Genomic DNA, 17582 nt, shown 5'->3' with positions numbered 1-17582 from the left:
AATAGTTTAATTTTGTGAGTATTAAACAACTAGTGTGAAAAACAAGCTGCATGTAAACTATTTCTACTGCCTCTGCTTCAATGACTAGCTGAGGCAACCTGTTATAGGAGGTGTTAATTGGCAATAGGAGTACAAGTCAGAAGCATGTTCCCCATCGTCCTAACCCAGCAAGGCTAGGTCATTAAAGTGGAAATGAATTCTTTCATGCCGACTTAACCCTTTCACTACATATTTTCAGCTGTTACATCCAAAGACAATTGAGAAAGATCAGCTAAAAAAAAAAAAATAAAAGACAAAAACTCCCCTTGGATTACTTTTGAATTTATTCATCCCACAATTTTTCTCTACCTCCTCCAAAACAAGTGTTACAGGTAAAGACGACATTTTATTATGTAGGTAAGGGGGAGAAAGGCAACTGCGGTATAAATAAAATTACAATCATTATAAAATAATAATTTATCATATTAAAAGATGCGTGGAAGGATGAGTCACCTAAAGTGAGCTTAAAGCTACTATTTTGTGGAGTATTGTGTACTGTTGTATTGTTTTGTGTACTATTTTCAACTTTGTGCATATAACTTGGTACAAGGGAAAAAAACAATTACAAAATACTAGCTGCAGAGGACAAACATGAGCAAGTGTGTAAACATGAGCAAGTGTGCAAAGAAGGTAGAGGTAGCAATGATAGTAAGGTCTTACAAGTTCAGAGTACCACTGTTCTTCTCTACTTTTTGCCATTAAGTGGTACAACCTGCTGATATATTGATATAAAGAATAAGAAATTACTTAGATCAGCACAGTGTTTTCTACACATTGCTAAGCTTAAAAATCTAAGCAGAGTTGGGACTGTGGAACCATTTTCTTCCTGTACTGAGACAATACACTTCTGGAAATTACCAACTCATGTTCCATCAGTGGAAGTGGCAAGGGGAAAGAGGCATATTCTGGGATCTAGAAACCATGTATTGCAATTGTTAACTTCAGTACAGGAAGTTAACATAATCAGTCATGTCAGAGAAAATTATTGTAGTCATACAAAAATATTTAAAAAATCACTGAGCTCAATAAAAAATGAAAAAATATATTACTTTGCACTGTGAATCACACACTAAAATTAGTAGCAATTTGAAATTTTATTGCTCTTTTCAAGCTATTACACAATTTTGTAGCTCCACATCAACAGGATTAGATTTTGAAGCTACCACTATGTCCAAACAGTTTGTATGTTTAGGTCCATTTTTATACCAGTTATAAACAAGAATGCATAACAGTCCACAAAATACCATAAGTCTCAACAAACGGCCTAGATTTCTCGAAGGATCACATTGTCTTGTTACACCATATGTTAGATGAAATAAAAATTGCAGTAATATGTTTAGCGTCAGAGACTCCAAAATGGAGTAGGGATACAAAGGAAGTATTGTGGCATCAACTGCTACCTTAAATTGAAAAATCTCAGAAAAAAACCCACCTTAACAGGCTACATAAAAACTGTCTCAGTATGTTTTACAAAATTCTGTCTCCTAAAAAAAGTTTACCAAGGTTCACATTTACAAGAGAACTCCACGAAAAGCAATATAGATGGACTTGAAATATATAACATTTCCCATCTCCGCCCCTCTTCAAAATCAAAATTACAAAACACAGAACTTTGTATAGCTTTGAGCAGTTGGTTAAACGGGTTGGGATCATAAATTTGCCAACACCTCTTTGGTGCAGAGCCAGAATTTTACTGCTTAGATTTCTGCTTATTTAGGATTTTAGTTTCTGTGGGGCAGTGTTCTGTGGTTTTCTTTTTTAGTGTGTGTGGGGTGGATTTTCATTTGATTTTTTGCTATGGTTTTGGCAGGAGTTTTTTTCTGAGTTTTTTTGTTTGGTTGGGGCTTTTTTACTTTTTTTTTGTTGGTTTGCTAGTTATTTGGTAACTTTTAACTAAGCAGAACTTCGAACAAAAATCATCTCTAGTTTAATGAGACACTCAGAGAACATTATTATTAAAAATAAATGTTTACTACTCAATATTAACATGTATTCATGATATAAAATTACTTACATACATAACCTTGATGCAATTTGCAATAGTCAGACTTCCCATAATGCTCCCAACACAACTGTGGTATGAAATGGCTGCTTAAGTGTAATCTTCTCTGGGTCAGTGTTTCCTCTATCTTTGCCCCATTTTACACATTCACTGAGACACATAACTCAAATGGGTAGGTGTGCTGTACTACTGCAGTCAATATTCCTTACCAAGCATAGAGACAATTTGGACTGAATGACCTTTGAATGTCCCTTCCAACACAAACCATTGTATGAGTCTATGACAATGTCAGATTAGGGACACAAAACAAGTTCTCAGTAACACTATACATCTTTTTGAAAATAACTATTGCTTTTCACAGCCTCAGTCTACTGGAAGTAAAAAGAAAATACAGAGGTCGATTTCATTCCAGAAAAAAGCCAGGACTAACCTGTTATCTACTCCCATCAGCATTACAGACAGTATTGGGATTTAGAACTGAGTCTCAAGGCAGATGACGAATCAGCATCTGACACAAGATTTCGAATTTTGTCTGCCCCCTGTAGTCTTGCTCCAATGTAGATTTTTAATTATCTTATTCGAAACACAGTTCTGCCAAGAAGACAGGATAGCCCTCAGCAGGTTCTGCCTAAGCTCACCCTCATGTACATTTTGTGAGGCAAAGCAGTCAAAGATACCTCCTCAATATGAAGAAGAATGCACTGGGTTCTGTATGCCTGAAGGTTCAGTGTTGTGAAGAGCTGGTCCTCTGGATACAAGCAGGTGAACTGGGAGACTCAGTGGCAATATGCAGCAAGGTCAGTTGCCTGCAACACTTGAAGAAAACAACCAACACCCAACACCCACCACCCTCCAAACCAGACCACTACAACACAGAAACACTTCAAACTTCCCAGAAGTACTTAGAGGACTCTTCTACACAGCAGGAAGAAAAGAAACCCTCGCTCAAAGGTGATGCATAGCAGCATTGCAACTTAATACTCAATTGCATGGAATTTCTGAAAGAAGATATCATTTCTAAGAGAAAAAAATTAAACTGATCACTCTTGTTTCTGCTTGCAGAAAGGAACACTAAAAGTGAATAGGTACAATGCAAAATGCACCAAGATATCTCTTCTTCTTTACCCTTTCTTTCCTATGTTCTTTCTCATTATGGCTACATTATGACTCATTTCCTTGTCCAAGCTCCTTTGTCTCTTTTGGAGAAGTCAAAAGTCAGCTGGACTACACTGGCAATTAGATTGAGGAGAAAGAATCTAATTGCCTAATTATCAGAAATACGGAAGTTTATGATCTGAGGCCAAGAAGAGGCAGCTAAAAATGTTCTCCAGAGTAAAATAGCAGATCAGAGGAAACTGATGCTCAGACACAATCCACTAGCTTTTTTAGTTTTAGCTTTATGTATGTTTGTGATTAATATGTAGGACATGTCTGTAGTGCAGCCATCCTACTTTAAGACAGCCGTTATAAAACAAATTACACACAGTGTTTAAGTAAAATTATGACTGCTCCTAAACCAATTCTAGCAGGTTTCTCTTTTCCTCTCCCAATTAGCTCCTTAAGAGACAAATCACATTACAATGAGTCAACTGTACTTCAAATGTATGCTACCTCCAGCAACTTTCAAACAAGCCTAATATGACCCATGGAGTTATCTCCAGCAAAACCAGACCCAGGCCACACCTGGACCCTAAATTTAATATGAAGTTTTCATTGAACAGCCCTGTTCTAAAACACTAAGCAGTGCAGTAAAACATTCACCCCAGACAGTGAAAGTAAGTGAAACAGCAGAGTTTATTATCTCTAAGGTGGTTTTCTTCTCCTTAAAACAAAACCACATATTTTGTACATAAAAACTGATGTTGAGACTTTCTATGGAAGATAATGCAGGCAATTGAGTCTTCTGAACTTTCTATGGGATTTCATGTTGGATATTTTTAATGGATGAAAAATATTTGTCATTGAGAATTTTTTTTATTCCTTAAATGGGTTGACAGCTTCCAGGGAAAATAAGTAAAACTGGAATAATCCATCAAAATTGTACATCATCTCATCTGCTGGGAATTACATTTGAGTTCTAGAAATAGTAACATTCTTTGTACTTGAGAACTTTGCTGGAAATTGTCTCAGAAGCAACGGCACAGAAACTATGCACAATTTAAAGAGCTACAATTCAGATTTACTTCCCTGGCAAAATATTCTCAAAAGGTGCATTTGAAGTTTCAAAAGACGTATGAGAAGCAGACAACAGTGCACTACCACAATTCAAACCACATAAAGCATACATAACCAGGAGACACAGAAAGGAGAAAGTCATACAGCTAAACAGATATTGAGATACCAGAACACTCTACAGCTTTACAATGAAAAAGGTACTTAAAGACAACACATTTACACACTTTAAAACAGAAGCTGTTTCAAGAATCAATGAACCAAAATAATTTTCAGTAAGATGTTAATGTATTGCAGGTTTTCCTGTTTGGGTTGCTGGCATGGTACTGGGTTGTTTTCTTGTTTTGGGGTTTTTTCTGGAGAGAAGGGATGGGGGTGTCTGGGTTTGTTTTGGGTTTGAGGTTTTTTATTGTTGGTGGATGTTTTTGTTTATATAGAAAAGATGTAAGATGCAAGAAAAAGTCATGTACTTCAAATGACACATCAGCTTAATGAAGTAACTCAAGGAAATTTGCATCTAATTGTTAATTGGGAATTATCTACACAGAGCTTGACCCTCCTCTGTCTGCCAGACCATCAACTCCTCTTTGGAAGCCCCACAAAAGAGTGCACTGTGCTGTCCTCCAATAACCACCCTGAGTAGATTAACACATGAAGCAGAACCTTAGATCAGCAGCAGGTCTCCCAAGTTCCCATGGTGCCACAGATTTACTAAATAGGAAGAACATGTTCTAAAAAAGCCAAGATCCTATGAGGAGAAAAAGGTTCCACAGCACCAAGCAGTGCAGTATTTGAAACCTCTTAATCAAAGTGACAGTTTTCAAGTGCCATTTACAATGCCCTAATCTGGAAACATCCCAGCTAACCCATCTGATCAACTATTTCACAGATGGAAGCACTTGATGGCTAATTGGCAAGTCCATGATTCAAATAAAATAGCTATCTGTACTTCTTTTTCTATATTCCAAGTCAAGGTGTAAACATTCCTTATGAGACCCAGGTCAGTTCTCTATCTCCCCCTCCCTTCCCACTGGAATTTTTCCCCTTCCCCTCTGTCATCAAATATGTTAATTCAAAAATACAGAATCAGTTTTATTTTTCATTTATTGTACTAGAACAGTTATCTGCACTAACAGAGCAGTGTAAATAAATACTTTCAAAAATCTATCAAGCAATGAAAAATTACTTTAAAAACCTCATTTAAAAGTATCACTATTTCACTGCTTTCTATTACATCTGGATCAGGAAAACAGACAGCATGTGCTAGTATGGACAATAACTTGCTTAACTTGAATTACTAGTCTGTAAGTGATGGAGAGAAAAGCTTGGCTACAAATGCATGTAATTTGCTCACACCCTTTGCAGTGGGATTGCCTAATAGAGGCATATGTGGAACTGATTTCACCAGCAAACAATAGTTCAGCATACAAAATGAAGAGGAGTGTTGCTCCAAATTCCTGCCTGCTAGATAAGCAGAATGCTTTTACGTACCCCACAAACCTGTTCATTTGTCTGCAGCAAATGTACAATGCAAATTGAAGTACTTAAACCACTAGTGAAATTCTTTGGTAGGCAGTATTCCAGAGGGACAAACAGAAAAGAATGAATCAGGAAAGAGAAGATAAGTAGAAAAACCCAACACAACAAGGGGTAGAAGGAGAGAGAAAGGAGACTATATAAGTGAAGATGAACAAGGCATTGCCAAAATCTTAATTCCCATGAACTACGGGAGCAAAACTGAAGTAATAAAATTTTCTTTGGGACATCACAACCCTTTCAATCTTTTAAGTCTTTTCTAAAAGGCTTCATTTATTCATTCATTCACTCACTTATTAATTCATTCACTCATCTTATGCATTTATCACAAGAATATAAATTCAAGACAAAAAAAACTTATGGACCAGGTACTACACTAGTCATGTAAGACACAATTTCTGCATGAAGCAGTGCTCCAAAGGAGGTCACACCTCTGGCATCAAGTTCCAAACTAAATACAGGTACCTTGCCATAAAGAACACACAGTTAATGACCAAGCATACTGTCAGAAAACACCATGAATGGCTTATGTGATGCCAAAAGTTGCAAGATTCTCCTCCCTTCTCCTCTTTTGTCCACCTCCTGCCCTACTAAGACAGCCCTTTGTCCACCTATGATTAAAAGAGAAGAAATGCTTCAAGATTTCTAAACCACATGTCACTGGAAGGAAAGTTTATTGTTGAAGTATCAGTTTAAGATTACTTCCTTAAAGATTTATTAGCCATTTGAAGACAGGCTTAAGGTAGATGGGATTTAGCACTGACCACCTCTGGACACCTGAAGGCCAATCAGTCACTCAATAGCACGCTGAAGGAACAAGAAGTAAGGAAAGGGAACCACAAATTCAGTGACAGCAGTTCTCAAGTGTAATACACTACAGCAAAAGACTTGAAAAGCATATTGCAAACACATTAATTTAAAGTGCATTTGGGACAACATATCTGAGTTTGGAAATTAAGAAAACCAAGCAAACCTAAATGAGACAATAACCAGAACAGGCAATTTTGCCAAGGGGAAAGAGCCAAGTGACTGCTGCTGAAGAAGCTAAAGCAGGTCACTGAGAAAAAACGCCTTGGCAGAGATCAAATGGGAACTGTGCTGACCAAGCATCTGCCAGTACTTTAACATCAGTTACAAAGCAAATCAAACAGACTCTGCAGACTTTATGTGATGCAGTCCTCTTGCTTAAAGCAGACCCCAAGCTACAAGAAAAAGCAATCTCCAAATTATGTGATAAAATTACTTTGAAAATGCCTCTTTTGCTACCAGACTATATATACAGATGATTCTTATGCTGGCAAGAATGGTTTAGTCAGATGTTTTTACTATGTTCAACATTTAGAACAGCTGTAATACAGTAATAAGAACAAAAAGCTTCTGTTGCTTAAAAAACTCTAGTGCAAATGAATTGTAATAATTTTGCTTTCTAGCATGACAAAATATATCCAAGAAATATCTTCCTTCTCTCTTCTATCTCAAAGACATCTGATTCACTCTGGATTATCTCTCAATCTCAATTATCATCAATTGATATTCAGAATATAAGTGACCTTCCAAGGCCCTTTGAAACACTATTTTAAGGATATAAAAATATTTTATTTGAAAAACCTTCCTGCTGATTCAATAAACCAAAAGACTACAAATGTAGTCAAGATATCCAGTGCAAGCAGCAATTTGAGTAAAGAGCAATTTATATTGCTCTTTATACTCATATACTCATCAACTCATTTAAGAGACAATTCCATATTTAAACAAACACAGAGCAGCTTTGCAGGCCAAAGCTACCAGAGGAGTTCAGCAAGCTTCCTCTGAATGCTATGTTCTATTGTCTGCCACAATTTTCTTGAAAGCTTCAAGTTAAAGATGAAAAATTTAGAAAACAGCAGAGAGTTAACTGTAAATTTGAAAAACAGCTTTGATAAGCGTCAAGTTCAGAGAGGACTAAGAAGTGAAAGCTTGAGAGATTAGACTGCACAGATGTTAAAAAAATGAAGAGTCATGAAGCAGGCTGGCAGCTCAGAGGAACAAGAGAAATAACTGTTTAAGAAAGTGAAACTAAAAATAACTGAGGGCGGCTTGAAGATTCACTAAGAGAACGTGAATAGAATTTTAGCTATAAAAAGGGGAAAAAAATTATGCACCAAAAGTTACAGCTTATTTGGCAAAACATCTAGAGTCTGCAGATCAGCCTAGAATATTTCACCAAATGCTTCAGTATTAAACTACTCCTGTAGTTATACTGGACACAAACACACTATTCAGAACCCAAAAGAAGCTTGGGGTTTAGCAATTTCAACCATCCCAGAAGAAACCCTGGCCACACATTCTGAAGCCCAAGACATACAGAACTGATTCCTCCAGAACAAGAGTCTGTATTCTCAACTTAGAAAGAGATCAGAAGGCAGATGATGAAAGAGAAAGTCCAGCTACTGCAGCCAGCCAAAGGAAAGGACTACAAAGGAAATTACACTGGAGCACATTCCTTAAGGAAATAAGTCTTCCAACAGACCTCAAACAAAGAAGTTTATAATTATTTTTTCCCCTGTATACAAAGTAATTGGCACAATGTAACAAGATCAGCTTGATTTTATTTTTGAAGACTGCTGGCCATGTCAACTGATCAAGGAAAAAAGCACTATGACTTGCTGTAGAGGTAGGAGAAGCTATACAAGGTGAATAGGTCTCTCACTGGAACAGGACAGCTGCCAGGGAGGCATTCTTGCTGTGAGTAGTTACAGAAGTGAGAACAATCAACAAGAGACACCATAAAAGATACATACAGGTAGCTACAACTACCCACAATTGATAAACTCAATTCAAATTACCTCTTGAAATTTACATATACTTCAGTATCTTATAATGCCCCATTCACAATCTGATCCAAGAATTGAAATATGTTATTTATGAAAGAGCAGTGGATATGCTTGCCCACTTAGAATATCCTTCATGTTCTGAAATTCCATATTATTATAAACTGATGTTTTTTTTTTAATGTATTATGTGATTGCAATACTTTTCAATGCAAATTTTAAAATGCTCAGACACAAAAAGAAGGGTTTATAAACATTCTGTAAACTTAGTGCCAACACATGTATTCATGTTTACAAAAAAAAGTCAGGTTTTAACAAAGATATGCATACACATATAAAATCTCTTGAGTCAAAGATTATTACTATGAACTCTGTTTTTTGATGCTGTTTTAAAATATAATAGTATAATAGAAGAAATACTCCAGAATTTATTAATTTTAAAGAAAAGACTGATAAGCTATATACTAACCTGTCCCAGACCAGGCATACCTCCTCCCAGTCGCAGAAGTCTATCCATATTTCTAGAAAAACAGAAACAAAGGAAAAATGTTCCCAAGCTTGAAATGTTTACTAAATTGTTATCTATATAATTCACCTTCAGTCACTCAGTATGTCAAAAATATTGGTGGTAATTACAACACAACATCAGACTTCCTGTTAATTAACACCACATATTAATTCAAGAAGCTGTCTTCCATGCTAATTAACAGACTTTGCTTTATTGCTTTGCTTTTGGGTTATCCCCATTTCTGAAGACAAACACTCTTGTCAAACTTCTCAAAACTTTCCCATCATTCAATTAATTGGGGGATTTTTTTTGCTTATGATCAGTACCTACAGCCAGAAAGTTCCTAAAACTTATTAGATATACAATTGAATTTACTTTCGTTTGCTCAGAAATCATCAATAAAAATCTTAAAGTAAGGATTTTAGCATCCTCATTAGTAAGTTCCGTGCTAATTAACTTACAGCTTGTCAGTTATCATCAAAACTACATGTGAAAGACACTAAGCAGATTATGGATCTCTGAATTAGCATCAAAAGCTTTTTTTTAATGAACTCATTATACTAAAAGAAATACTGTAAAGTAAACATTTAATGTGTATATAGTTAGAAGACTAGTGACAGTACAGTCATTTAATACATTCTTGCATGTGCCATTGCTTTAGCACAAGATTATTCCAATCAATGAAATGTCTTCCTCTAAAAAAAAAAAAAAAAAGGCATTAGTTTTTGTCTCTTGTAACTTTGAAGGGGTGATCCCCAGGAAAAAAGGCTGCTAAGGCATCCAACCAAAAAAATTACACTGCTGTTTTTTCTCTACAGTTTCTTCACTTTCTGTTGTTGGAAAGACATCTACAATTTCGTGGTGGATACCCAGGTACAGGTTCTGCCCCAGCTTTAACAGAACTTTACCACACTTACTTGGCTTTTTCAGCTTAGCTCTATACAACAAAACTTATGGATAAAATTGAAAAAAAAAAGCCTACTGAATATTAATTTTTAAACATCTGTTTTCATCAACTCAAGCAATTTCCAAGGCTTATAAAAATTAGAAAATTTTACTGGCATATTTTATTTATGAAATAGAAGATACAAATCACAGCATCAAAAATTATGGTCTTAATTGGACAAGTTTTAATAAAACACAACAAAGCCTATTTAGGCTTTGAAAGCAATTGAGAACACCAAGTATGATTTCCAAAATACATTCATCCTCCAAGCAGATGTCACATTACACATAAGAGAATTATATACATGATCTCAGATTACATTAACAATACTAATTTAATAGCCTTCTTTTGAAATAATTATTCAAAAAACTTGAAACATTTATTTGCTTCATATATGAAAAAATCTTCATGCTGAAGGTGAATGTCACCATCATTTTCATAATTTCTTCTGATATTTGCTAGATTTTTTTACTGGCTAAAGACTAACAAGCCTTATTTCACTATAAGGTTAAATCAAATAGTTTAAACTTCTAAACACATGAAGAAGCAGCATTTTACTTCATACTTTAATAACTTCATAACAATAGCCAAGATATATTAATAGAAATACATGTCCTACTTGCTAAGTTCACTTTCCCAGTTCAGTGAACTATCAGGCTATAAGTTTAATATAATTCAGCCTCTTGATTCTGTACAACCTGCAAATCCAACAAGTGCAGCCTCACCTAGCAGTAAGTACTTTCTTAAAGCACCACTGGTACCATATAAATTAAAAAGGAGTTTATTAAAGGTTATGGGGTCATGCTTCACTTCTTCAGCAAGTCATTGACGCCAAGCTTCTTTCTTAGAGGCAAAAGCTGCATACAGTGTACAAGCTTTTCTATCTTGAACTACAATAAATTTCAAATCAAGCTGGAGGATTTCCTTGGAAAGGTTAAGTTGCTGTTTAAAGATATTACGTAAGCATATGTTAAATGGCTTCAATAAAACAGTCACAATGTTACCACAAATTAACGCCAACTACAGCTCATGTTACCCCTCTGTGGTAGATACTCCTCCATTGAAACCCACAAGGATTCATCTTCTGTGACACTAAAGAGGGCTGAAGAGTAACTGAAAAGTATATTTAAGCTACTAAAACTATTATTTTAATCCATAATGGTTGCTCATTTATTTTAAGGAACTTTTAGTCTCTACACTGGTAACCCTGAAACTGGCAGTTCTGTCAACTACAGCAACTTCCATAAACTGATGAGGTACATAACCTATGTACATTTAAGAAATAATAAATAATAAATCCTATAACACAAGTGAAAAGCAATAGTTCGTACTAATTCATTTTTTATTTACAGTTCATTCCAGTTTCTAACCCAACAGCGTAGTACATCATTTATAAAAGCCATATATTTTGGCATATCAGAGTTGGATTAATCTAAAGTGTTAAACAAATTGACTACTTATCAGCATAACTTTACAGCAAAATCTCACTGTATTACAGACACCTAATATTTCTCACAGAATAGTCATTGAACTGAGATATTCAGATTTTCAAGAGAGCAGCACAGACTGAAAGTCTCCAAAACACAGTTCTAGATGCACTGCAAATTATTTCACTAGCTCCATGACATTATTCTGGTTACAGTTTTGGCAACTAATGTTTTACTTGCCTATTTGTAACTGAATATGCTTTAGTAGGCTATAGTCTATATGGACCTAAATATGTTTGTTTACTGACATATATAAACATCTGAAAAATTTAAGTTTATGAAATACATTCATCAAAACCGATTTTAATTTTTGTTAATTCATCTGAATATTATTTCAGTAATAAATTCTATTTCTCAAACAATGCTTTTGTAAACCTTTAAACAGGTTAAAATAGGGAGATTTTTAGACATTAATGAAGCTAACTTTAATCTTTATAAATAAAGCAATGATACATTTCTAACCTGGTGTTCAGCAAGAGGTGCTCACAGAACAAACTTGGCAGTAGCTCCCACTTTTTGACTGTAAAGATGACACCAGTAGGTCTCTTTCCTGTAGAAGGAAATTAAAAAGGAGAAAAGCAGAAACCCAGTAAAATTTAGAAACCACGGCACATATAAAAAAGAAATGTTACATTGATAAGCTGCAAAAGGACAAGGCACTATTGAAGAATAACCCAAAGAATGTTAACTGGGCTTTTTTTTTCCTTTTACCAAACAATTCCTTGGAGTAGTACATGCCATGTCTCACTCAAGTATCCATAATACTGCAAGAAGCTTCCAATTTTCACAATATTTTTTAATATTAAATTCTAAAAATATTTTATTAATTCATTCAAGTAATATAAAACTAATTTATCCTTTTAAATGCTGTTAGAAACTGAAACCATGGTCTTTTTTTTTTACTATTTTAGAAGCTCTTGATGTAGCTAAGATACCCTAAGCACCAAGGGCAAGAGCAGTCTGCAGGAACAGAAAGCTTTTGTTTATTTCTGCAAGAGCGGTTGGTGTGACCAGAAAAGTCACAAAGATCTTTACGTTTGCCTGAATTCAGGTAGAGAAAGGCTGCTTCCCACTCAATTTCGGAGTTAAAATTCATGTTATCCTCCTCTCTGAGAACACTGCCCATTAATTGCATCCACTCAATCATTCGTAGAGCAGTGTTTTGAAACAGATCTGTGAAATGATCTGTGGCTGTGATTTGATAGACTTTTTTTCAATGTCAGTGTTAACATAAGGAGCAATGAGGAAGCTGCTGCTGCTCACCAACTTGATGCTGCTTTCTCAGTATTGCCAGGACAGCCATTTGTGCAGCCCTGCAGCAAACTGAGAGGCTATCAAAAACACTGGGTTTAACCCTGTTCACTTCTATGAGAGGCTTCACACTGCATCCCAGAAATAGTTGTCTTGGCATAACAGAAAAAGGGGTCTTGGAAAAGCTGATTGCTTGTAACACTAATACAGGCTCCAGAAGACATTTCTGTCAAATCATTCTCTAAGCTAAAGCTGCTCAAAGAATGTCTGTGGGTTTTGGGGGCTGGTTTTGGGTTTTTGTTTGGGGGGGGGGAGGGTGTTTTGTTTTTCAGTAACTGAGGAAATTTAACAGAGACGCTTTTGAAGCTTATCTCAAAGAAATACAAGAGCAAAGGAAGATGTGGTGTTCACCTTCCCAGAAAGCTGGAAGAGAAAGAACAAGTCAGAGTTTCTCAGTGCAGACAGGCTGGGGTGGAAATCACTAACAAGTTGAATGGAAAGTTACTATGCTTCTGCCAGCCTTGCAGAAAGAAGTTATCCAGGAGATACCACAATAGCCAGTAGCACAGGCTACAACAGAATTCCAGTTACTTCTTCAGCTGGGCTTGACTTAATTACCTTTAGCCACCTGACCACCCAGTGGTCTTGCATTCCCTTCCCCACTTACTACAAAGAAAGAAACAAATCTCTGTGAGTTGGTCTGTTCCCCAGTGAGGCACAAAAGGTAACCTACAGCTGAAAATATTACCTCTGCTACAAACTGCAAAAAGCTGGGCTGATTAGCAACTTCTCTGTTGGTTTTTTTCCCTATATTTGCACACACACACATACACTTAAATTATATATACATATAATTAAAAACCAGAAAAGTAAACTAACAGTTCACAGTAAATCTCACCTCTTTTCCTTCCAAAGTTGGCAAAAGGTATTTTGATTGTTTCCTTCTGTCTGCAAGGAAAAGTTAACAGTCTCTGTTTAAAGCATAACTTTAAGGAAGTAAATGTATCAAATAGTTCTGTATCAGAAAAAATAAAGGACAGTTATCATAATAAATTTGCATTTTAGTGCATTGCAGGATTTGGATGACATGCACTCATCACTGAAATCAATATGGTCACTAATGGCATAAAAAAAAGAATTCAATAGCTGTGTATGTATGTCCATGATTGGAAACACCATAACTAAAATATATATGGTCATAGGATGTTATTTAAAAATCCAAGCTTCCATTACTGCAATTTTTATTTAATTTTTCTCACCTCAAAAGGGAAAAATAGTTGATAGTAATAATGCAGTGAGAGTATACACAGAGAATCTCAAAACAGATCTGAAAACAGACATTTTAAAACCCATGTCGAATATTTGTTTCTAATACTACTGTTAGGTAACTGCAATAATTGGAAAGAGTTGCCAATTTGGAGAGCTCTGGTTCACCACACAGTTGTTCATTGGTATTTTCAAGTCACTTAAATTCTGACTTTTAATAATGAAAACATTTTTTCTTCGGCAGCATAGGGATGATGTTATATAAAAGGATTATGTGTATACACATATAGGTATAAACCAATAGCTACTGTATTTATACTTGGCATGTTGCAGCACGTATTTTGAAATCAACTTGAAACAGTCTTAAATTACTCTATGTCCTTGCATGAGACACATGAGTTTCACACTACAGTGCACTATTTTTATCAAGCATTAGCACTCCATGATGTGATCCCTCAATGAAAGAGAGTTCTCCTGGTTTGGCAACTTTTGAGTTAGTAGAGAAATAAATATCAAAATCAGCTTTGACATACATAGAAAACAATGGCTACTAAACTGCCCTATTAGTGGAGGGAGTATCAGGCTACACACAGGTGAAAGCAACTTATTTTCAATTTGTACACTGAGGGATTTGATGCAAATCATTTCATCTTCGGTAACTCAGTTTCTCCACCTGAGACTACATAACATGCTTTGTACAAGCACTTCTACATCTCCTGTAGTGGAGTTACATGCAGCAGATGATCAACAATTTTACTAACAGTGCTCAAAAGTGGCTTAACGTTTTTGCTGGAAGTGCAACCATTTCAGCTTCACTATGGATGATAAATAGCTAAAGAGCTAAATCAGCTCAGAAATTGAAGAAAAACATTATTTCACAAAAAAAAAAAACACCTCACTGCAGTTGAAGTTATCAAACCTGAACAGCCTTCACATGTGAAAAGGTGGGGGAGGGGGTTGGCTAGTCTATCTTTCTATATATTTCGTATGAAAAGAAGAAAAAAATAAACATTACCATCAATTCACAAATCTGTTCATTAAAGCTAGAGTTTAAGCATGTCATGCATGAATGCAGTCTCAGTAGTGCAAGTCCAGAGTTACATGACTCTTGCTTCCATAACATGCTCAGATCCATAAACCCAGACCCTTTTTCTGGATCACGCAGACCTGAATCTCAATAGACCCGAGCTGGACTAGGTGGTTTGCAGGTCAGCTTCCCAGACTCTGCTTTCTGACTTCCAGAAGTACAGCAAATCTAATTCTACCACATTCATTGCTGAGCTGGAGTTACTTCAGTAACACAGATTCAAACAGACTACTTTAAAGCTACTGAAGTACATTCACATAACACTTACAGATAAGCAAAGATCCATTATTAAGCTGCACCACCATAGAAACCAACAGAATTAATTTTAATTTTATGTAGTACATGAAGTAATGGCCTTCTGTGAAATCTGCAGAAAGGCAAGCAGACACACAGCTATTGTGGAACTATGCAGTAGTCCAGCGAGTACTCACCACATCAGTTCTCTATTATGCAAAGGGTCCTTAACACCCGCCCTTTCCCATCATCCTAGATGTTACAAGGTACTTATAGATACCATTAGTTTATACTCCATAATTTTTGACAGGAGTGAGTCACTTCCAAGAAAGTTGGCAAACTAATTTATATGTTGGTATTATTTACTACTATTTTTAAATTATTCTCTAACTTCTAATGTTCTAAATCATAGTTTTCAAATTAATATCACTGAAATGGTATGTTACAACAGATGATGGAACACAACATTTCCCATTAACCTACAGGCTAAACCCTGTTGCTCAAAGTCACACTAAGTGATTCAGAAGCAATTAATATGCTACCCAATTTCTGAATTTCTTCACAAACAGATATTTTTCACTGTTTCAATATGGTCACAAACGCTGTGAATGCTCTGCTCTACAGAATCTTCTTCCAAGTTTACTCCCTACCTGAGGCATACAGGACATCTTGGACTCCCAGGGCTGACAGCTTTAACATGAACACAAATCTGTCAGACTTTTCAGCTTGCCTAGTACCATTTCAGTTCTATACAGCTTTGAGATATATTTACATAAAACTTATTTTTAAAAAGTAAATCTCAGTCCCTGTTGGTTTTCTGTTTTCCCACAGTATACCGAAAACAACTGCAACTTTAAGACATGACGCCAGCATGCTGTTTACAAGTATCCAACACAAATTTGTTACAGAAACATTACTTAAGTCGGGTGCATACTAAAAATAGCGCTATTAATTTTTTATTATCGCTCCTTTTCTACTTAATTCTGCCTCCTTCCCCTTCAGGTATCCCAGCCAATGTTTTGCCTTCACTTCTCCCCGTGCCCCTCTAACTGAGCCGCACTGCCGGGGATGGCGGCAACGCCGTGGTCCGGGAGCAGCGGCGCTGCCGCCCGTGCGGCGCCTCTGACGGGGCACAGAGACGCTGCTGCCCGCAGCACGGACCCGGCCCGGCGCTGCCCGCAGCACGGACCCGGCCCGGCGCTGCCCGCAGCACGGACCCGGCCCGGCGCTGCCCGCAGCACGGACCCGGCCCGGCGCTGCCCGCAGCACGGACCCGGCCCGGCGCTGCCCGCAGCACGGACCCGGCCCGGCGCTGCCCAACGAGGGCGGCCGCTGCGGGCCGGGCGGAGGCGGTCGGGCCCGGGGCCCGCGCGGCGCCGAGGCCCGTCCGGCTCCAGCGGCGGGCCCCCGCCCCGCGCCCTCCCCGGCCCCTCTCGCCGCCCCTCCCCGGCCCGTTCGCAGCTGACCCCGGAGTCCCGAAGCGCCCGGACTTCCCAGCGGAAAGGCCGGGGGCCCAGGGCGCTCCCCGGCCGGGCCGGTGCCGCTCGGCAGACCCGCCCGTCCCGCTCCGCCCCGCCCGGCGCTCGGGCCGGCTCCCCGGCCGCGCAGCGCCTCAGCAGCCTGGCGCCGCGGCGGCCGGGCCCTCACCTGGGCCGGAGCCGCCCGGGCCGCGGTGAATCAGCCGGATCTCATTCAAACCGAGCCCTTCCCGGTTCACAGGGCACCCGGCGGCGGCTTCCGGCCCCGCGGCCGGCGGGGAGGAGCTTCGGAGAGTGGAGGCCTCCGAGGGGCGCGGCCTCCGAGGCGAGCGGGCCGAGATGGAGCGCCGCGAAGGGCTCTGCTGTGAAGGGCTGTGGCTTTACTTTGTCCCTTTGTACCCAGTGGCATCAGTGCTGAAACAACGACACGATAGCATGGCAGAAGAACCAACAACTGAGTCATCAAATCAATAAAAGAATGATTACCGTAGTAGGAGCAGTATCACATGCACTCCTCTCTAAAACAGTACTACAGAAAATGCGAGGATTTAGAGAAAAGAAATATGAGTGACCGTATGTGTAAAACCAGCACTAACAGAAATGGAAAAACATAGGAATTGTAGCCAAACAAAAATAATAATGACATAAGAACATAAAAGCATGCATGCTGATGAATGATGCTGATGCTAACTTTTCTGGTGCAAACAGAGAAGCAATTTGGAATTTCTGTTAACCCTTATGCTGTAAATTAAAAGGGGAAAACACA

The 17582-nt window shown here is 37.9% G+C and overlaps 1 protein-coding gene across 5 annotated transcripts in view; it reads right to left on the bottom strand.

Annotated features, from left to right (window-relative positions):
• The window catches only part of PSMD14 (proteasome 26S subunit, non-ATPase 14), a 46513-nt gene extending 29443 nt beyond the window's left edge, over positions 1 to 17070 (bottom strand). For 2 of the 5 annotated variants that reach the window (XM_077784993.2, XM_077784991.2), the window contains exons 1-4: positions 16986 to 17070; positions 13650 to 13699; positions 11963 to 12050; positions 9029 to 9080 (exon numbers count right to left, since the gene is read on the bottom strand). In XM_077784993.2, the coding sequence (XP_077641119.2) occupies positions 9029 to 9076 (48 nt within the window). In that variant the 5' untranslated portion in view covers positions 9077 to 9080; positions 11963 to 12050; positions 13650 to 13699; positions 16986 to 17070. Of the gene's footprint in view, positions 1 to 9028; positions 9081 to 11962; positions 12051 to 13649; positions 13700 to 15988; positions 16029 to 16804; positions 16907 to 16985 lie in introns of those variants that run through there. The other 3 variants (XM_085584333.1, XM_085584334.1, XM_085584335.1) reach the window with 3 other exon arrangements.
• Between the last annotated feature and the right edge of the window lie 512 nt (positions 17071 to 17582).

This window comes from Lonchura striata, chromosome 7, assembly GCF_050655825.1.
Source record: "Lonchura striata isolate lonStrDom1 chromosome 7, ASM5065582v1, whole genome shotgun sequence".
Classification (NCBI taxonomy): Eukaryota; Metazoa; Chordata; class Aves; order Passeriformes; family Estrildidae; genus Lonchura; species Lonchura striata.
This window is presented reverse-complemented; position numbering and strand designations above follow the sequence as displayed.